We start from the raw sequence: 6,000 nt of genomic DNA, 5'->3' as shown, positions 1-6,000 counted from the left end.
GGGCTTGCATTTGATCCCTTATCTCAGTGAGAAACCCGAGTCCCTTAAATCAAAATTTTTTGGACCCCTCACCGAACCTCTTTTTGGAGCCATCACCGAAACTTGAAGCTTTAAGGGGAACGATGGTGCTTTGAGTGAATAAGGCCAGCTGAAGCGACAATGGTGTTATGATATGTAATTTACAAAGAAGAAGAAAAATACTGTATAAAGAAATGTCCCACATCGGGCAGTTATCACATAACGAAAGGAAGCATAGCTTATAAATACCAAAGCCCACAACTACTTTACTTTTATTCACGAAATAGTAGTAATACCAGTGGTCACGTCACCATACATGTTGTGATGGTGGGGGTCAATGCTACAGTGGGGACAATGGCTAATTACTTTTATTAAAGTGATGTTCCGTTTTCTGAGTTCAATTAATTAATTAGTTCAAATTTTTTTAGTTAAATCAGTTTTTGTGTGATGGTACGTCTGGTACTTTCTGTTTTCGAATTACATACGAATTCTGGGTGAACCGGTTCTTGATTCGCTGAAGTCCACAACAAATTTTGTAACTATGATTTAGACTATAATGAAGAGTAGAAAATTAGAGTATGAAATTAAAAAGAATTAAAGCATTGCATTAGCAAGTTTTCTTTAATATAATGTAATGTTGCAATGTTAGAAAACCTTAAAATTGTTTTGCACAATATAAATTCATGTGAGATGTATATAATTTACTCAAATAATTTGAATGTTAATCAATTAGAATAATTGTGTTAGAAAACATGTTAGTATAACTTTATATATATAAAAAATCATTATATGTGTGTCTATATATATATAGTTATAATTTAAAAAGTTACTCCTCTTAAACGAATAATGGCTAAACTATGAGTTTAAAATGTTAACGAACATAGTTTAAATGAATAATATGGTTGAGAAGCTTTTTAGTAGGTTTATGTATTTTAAGATTGTATATAAAACATTATATATATCGTCTCTCTTAAAGCTTTTTAAATGGACATGGTTTTACACTACTAAAAAATAACATAGTTTAAACATAATGTTCATTTACACATGAAATATATGAGTTGATATATGAAATTATATATATATATATATATATATATATATATATATATATATATATATATTGTTGAACAATTTTGTGAATAAGAAACTTATAGGGTGAAGTTTGTAAGCTCCTCCTCTAAGTGTAAGCCAGGTAAATAATAAGACAAAAAAGAAACACATATATCATAGTTGACCACATAAATAATTTAATTACTCCCCATTTTTTCATCAACAAAAAAACTTTTGTTTACATAGAAAACAATAAAAAAAACATAGAAAATTATCATTTCACGAACACTCATATTGCAACATATTGGCACAACTATAGCAATGTTGCTTTTTTTTTTTATTGATTTTTGTGACGGTTTTTACGACAGTTCAGTCAACCCTCACAATATTTTGATTCTAAAATCGAAAATGACTTTATGTTATAGTGCAAGTTGAAATTAGAGGGCACTTCTTCCAAAGAATTTAGCTTCCTCTCACTCTTTATTATTAAAAAAACATAAATCTTCACATTCACTCTCACTCATCGATTTTCACTTCTCTTTGAATCCCAAATCCTCCACATTCCACAGAAAACTCCAAAATCCTTCACTCTCACTCTTTGAATCCCAAATCCTTCTATCTCTCTCACCACTTCTCACTTCTCTTTGAATCTCAAACTTTTGTCATCACAAGGAATCACTCTATGGAAAATCCAGGTCATGTGAGCATTAAGGTGGGTGTTGATATACTTGAACAAGTCATTGAATGACGATTTGAATTACACAAGGACAACTCAAGAGGAAGACGCCTTGGAGGGGTATGTGGATGCGAACTATTCAGGCAATTTGGACGATAAAAAATCCTTATCGGATTTTGTGTTTTTTGTATTTGACACGACTATATTAGTTGAAAGGCAAAACAACAATTCATGGTGGCTATATCTATAACTTAAGTGCTGGACATTTCCCTTGTTGAAAGGGTTCAAGGAAGTCATATGGTTAGAACATAGAATTGGTGAGTTAGGAATCACATTCAAAGATACTGAAGACGCATTGTACTAGCCAAAGTACCGTCCACTTGACAAATCAACAAGTGTACCATGAGAGGACCAAACACATTGATATTCGTTTTCATTTTGTCTGAGACTTGATTGAATCCAAGGAAATTGTTGTTGAAAAACATGTTTCGAAAGACAATCCAACAAATGTGTTCACTAAATCATTTCTTAGATCAAGGTTCAAGCATTGATTTGAATTGATCAATTTTGTTAGAGAGTAACTCGTGGATGGAGAAAACAACAAACCAGGGATGATAAATGAGTAGAAATGAGAGAATGTTCTTTGAGAGCTTTTGGATATAATTTCTTGTAATATATTTGTATCACTCATTTTCTCTGCTCTCTTACCTTTTAAGTCTTTGATTATGTTTATGGATTTATTTTACACTTGGTTACTAGATCTATTGTTTTGCTGCTCCTTGAGATCGTTCTGTTATTGGTTGCCTTTGATATTTATTTCACACATCTAAATTTATTCGTGTGATATTTGAGTTCGAAGTCAAAACATCAACAACTACTCTTGAACTTTGATAAATTTAAAGTACATTTAAGTGCGGCTTAGATTTTATAAGGTTGCTAGATTATTTGATACATTGTGATGTAAGTTCGAACCTACAATTCTTCTCTTCTCGCCGTTTAGGTTTTGCCACTAAACATTAATGCAAAGCATAATTTCTAGGAGGTTGTACATTTGTTTTAGACTTGCATGTGTTGACTGGTGAGTCAAAATGCTTTTTGTGTACGACAGACCTGTGGTTGTTGTATAAAAGAGACACAAATGTTGAAAAGGCAAACCCATTATTTATCATTCAAGAAAAAACCAGCACTTTGTACAGTCAAATACCAAATGATCCAATACATCTTTTGTATGCAAGTATCTTCAAAATCAAATAACCTTTCCTTCTACAGGTTTCAATCGCCTTTATTTATTTTTCTCTTTCTTTTTTCCTCTTCCATGTCAAAACACTCAACAAAACACTTCAAGCCTCGTTATACATATACATATACATTATATTTTCACTCAAATCTTTCCAATCAGCAATCAAAAAAAGTGTGGAAAATCAAAATGAGAAGGAACAAGCTCTTCCTAGTTAGGTAGATATATATAATTAATCAGAAGAAAATCTTCTTAATTAATTAATAACTTATCTCATAATAGTGAAGAAGGAAAAGGAGAAAGTGAATTAGGTGTTCCCATATGTGATGAGTTTGGTACTAGTACTTGTTCTTCACCTCCAATTTGTCCTTCAACACTCTCCCAGCTGAAAATAAAGCTAGGACATTGTTGTTGAGTTTCCACCCATTCATTCAACTCTTCTTGTCTTTGCAATTGCAATGACTCCAATGTTAATAACTCTCCTCCTTCCTCATCCATATTACAAGATTGCACTTGATCAATTGGCACCATGCTGTTTTCCACATTATTCTCTATCAATGGTGGAAGATTATAATTACTAGTATCATGAATTGTTGTAAAAGCTATTGCAGCTGGATGAGGAGGAAGTGTCTGAACTTGATGATGTTGATGATGATCATGGTGATTCAAGTTCCATGTGTCAGAACTCAAACTCACAGAATCATGATGGAATAGTACTTCTGGTCTTATTACATTGGTGTCTGTTGCTGTTGTTTCATGCAGTGAACTTGTGTCAAACATAAATAAAGGACATGTTGATGAAAATAAGGTTTCTTTTGTTGTTACATTTTCTTGGTTGGTAAAGTAATTATCTAGTTGATTAATGGAACTATAATTGATCAACTGAGGATGATGATGATCAATAGTTGGTGTTGATAAATTAGGAGCAGAAGAAGATGACTTTCTAATTTTCTTTTTGATCCATGAATTCCAATAGTTTTTTATTTCATTGTCTGTTCTACCAGGCAAGTGACTTGCAATGTGAGCCCATCTGCATTGTATATATATGAAAGTAATTAATATGCATATATCATATATATCTTTGTAATTAAGATTCTTAAATAAAAATAAAACCGTGATTTATAAGCATACATTTAGAGAAAAACTTGACTAGAATTTTGTTGGTTGTGAAAAAGGATGTATGCTAAACAAACACTGAAAACGGACGAGAATAAATTTGAACCGACAGAATTGCCATCTTAACTTCCCTAAAACTATAGATTGCTTCATTAATAAATAATATCTGTTCTTATGTTTAATTTTACAATATTGAGCTAATAATATCATGTAGCTAGGCCTAGCTAGTATTCACAAATATATTTCTAGTCCATTTCTTTACCTAATATTGATATCATGCTTTTTAATTTATTCCAGATTTCAAAGGGTTTCATACTTTCCAAAAATTCATATTACACAACAAGGGAATAAATCAAAATGCTTGATTGGTGGAGGAAGATAGGTAGTGTCATGTGAGCTTAGCTCAGTTGGCAAGAACAGTGCATAATATATGCAAGATCCGGGGTTCGACCCTGAACACCACCAAAAAAAGCTAGCTAGGTAGTGTGATTCAAAATAGTACAAATTAACTAACCTGTTACCAACAACCCCATGAAGGCTTATAATTAACTTCTCCTCCTCAGGTGTAAACCTTCCTCTTCTAATATCAGGCCTTAAATAATTTATCCATCTCAACCTACAACTCTTACCACACCTTTGAAGCCCTGAAAAACAAAATATATAGAATAATTAATTTGTTTTTTCATCATAATTAGAAAAGATGAAGATGAATAAATTTGTTTTTTCATTCTAAAAATAGAAAGAAAAAAAAAAAAAAGGGCAGACCAGCTTTCTCAGGAACTTCACTCCAGCAACCATAACCATGAGTAGTAATGTATCTAATGAGTTTCTCATCTTCTTCAGGTGACCAAAGGCCTCTCTTAACCTTCTGTTGATTACAGCATGAATGGTGACCCATCTTTCTCTTGTTCTATGCCTGTCTCTTTTTGTTTAGTAAATTGTACCTTCATTCATATATCAGTGTATGTGTGCAAGTGCAAGTGCAAGTGCAATGCAATAGTTATCTCTTTCTCTTTCTATCTTTCCTTCTTTTAAAACTGAGGGAACTGAAGTCGACATTTACAACCTGCATGTAGGACCCATATCTCCATCTAACCCTAAAGTGACGTTCCATCAACTTTATTCTAGCAATTTTCTACGTACATGTGTAGTATTACATAACAAAATTCTTCACATTTTACCATATATAACAAGTCTCTCCAAAATATATACATAACGAGAGGAAGCTGAAAAAAGAAAGAAGGAGTATTGTTGCTGGTTGTTTCCTGTCTGCCAACTATATATTCAACAACGTCATTATACATCATCAGTACTTATTAATAAGTGGATAATATTTATTTACTATAGCTACGTGAAAGAGATAGGAATTAGGAAGCAAGTATTAATTTTGAATTTATGCAAAAAGTAGATTATTACTACACTTTCATCTACTTTTCGTGAAATAATCCATCAAAATGATATCATTTAGTTTTCTTGTGTGTATTTATCTTCATGGTGCTTCTAACAGAGAAGTAACTATACCTTGACATGTCCAATATGATATCATTTAGTTTTTGTGTGTATTTTTAAAAGGTCAAAATTTATATGCATTTTATTTGTTTTTCGTTTGCTTCTTAACTAAAAATACATTTATTTATAACAAACTTTCGGAAGACTATGGATTTAAGGAAATCATGGATAATTAATAAAGAATCATGTGACAAGCACATATGACACTCTCAAATATGATACTCTTGTCAAATCTTATGGAACCCTCAGGGGCGGACCTGAACAGGTCCTGGTGTGGCAAGCGCCACACCACCCCCAAGCTGATTTTTTATTTCTTTCCACAAGCTCAGCCCAGTCCAAAACAATAGGGTGATCAAAGCCAAACTAATTCTATAGAAAAACCGCAAACTGAATC

The 6,000-nt window shown here is 32.2% G+C and overlaps 1 protein-coding gene across 1 annotated transcript; it reads right to left on the bottom strand.

Moving 5' to 3' along the window:
• Positions 1-2,885: 2,885 nt before the first annotated feature.
• LOC11442401 (transcription factor MYB21) lies at positions 2,886-5,163 on the bottom strand. The gene is made up of 3 exons (XM_003611015.4): positions 4,863-5,163; positions 4,612-4,741; positions 2,886-4,011 (listed from the first exon to the last, which is right to left on the bottom strand). Exons 1-3 carry the CDS (start codon positions 4,993-4,995, stop codon positions 3,255-3,257), a joined length of 1,020 nt encoding a protein of 339 aa, XP_003611063.2. The 5' UTR covers positions 4,996-5,163; the 3' UTR covers positions 2,886-3,254.
• Positions 5,164-6,000: the final 837 nt, after the last annotated feature.

The sequence above is a fragment of the Medicago truncatula genome, chromosome 5 (assembly GCF_003473485.1).
Source record: "Medicago truncatula cultivar Jemalong A17 chromosome 5, MtrunA17r5.0-ANR, whole genome shotgun sequence".
Classification (NCBI taxonomy): domain Eukaryota; kingdom Viridiplantae; phylum Streptophyta; class Magnoliopsida; order Fabales; family Fabaceae; genus Medicago; species Medicago truncatula.
The sequence above is the reverse complement of the archived record's forward strand: the minus strand, read 5'-3'. Positions and strand labels throughout refer to the sequence as shown.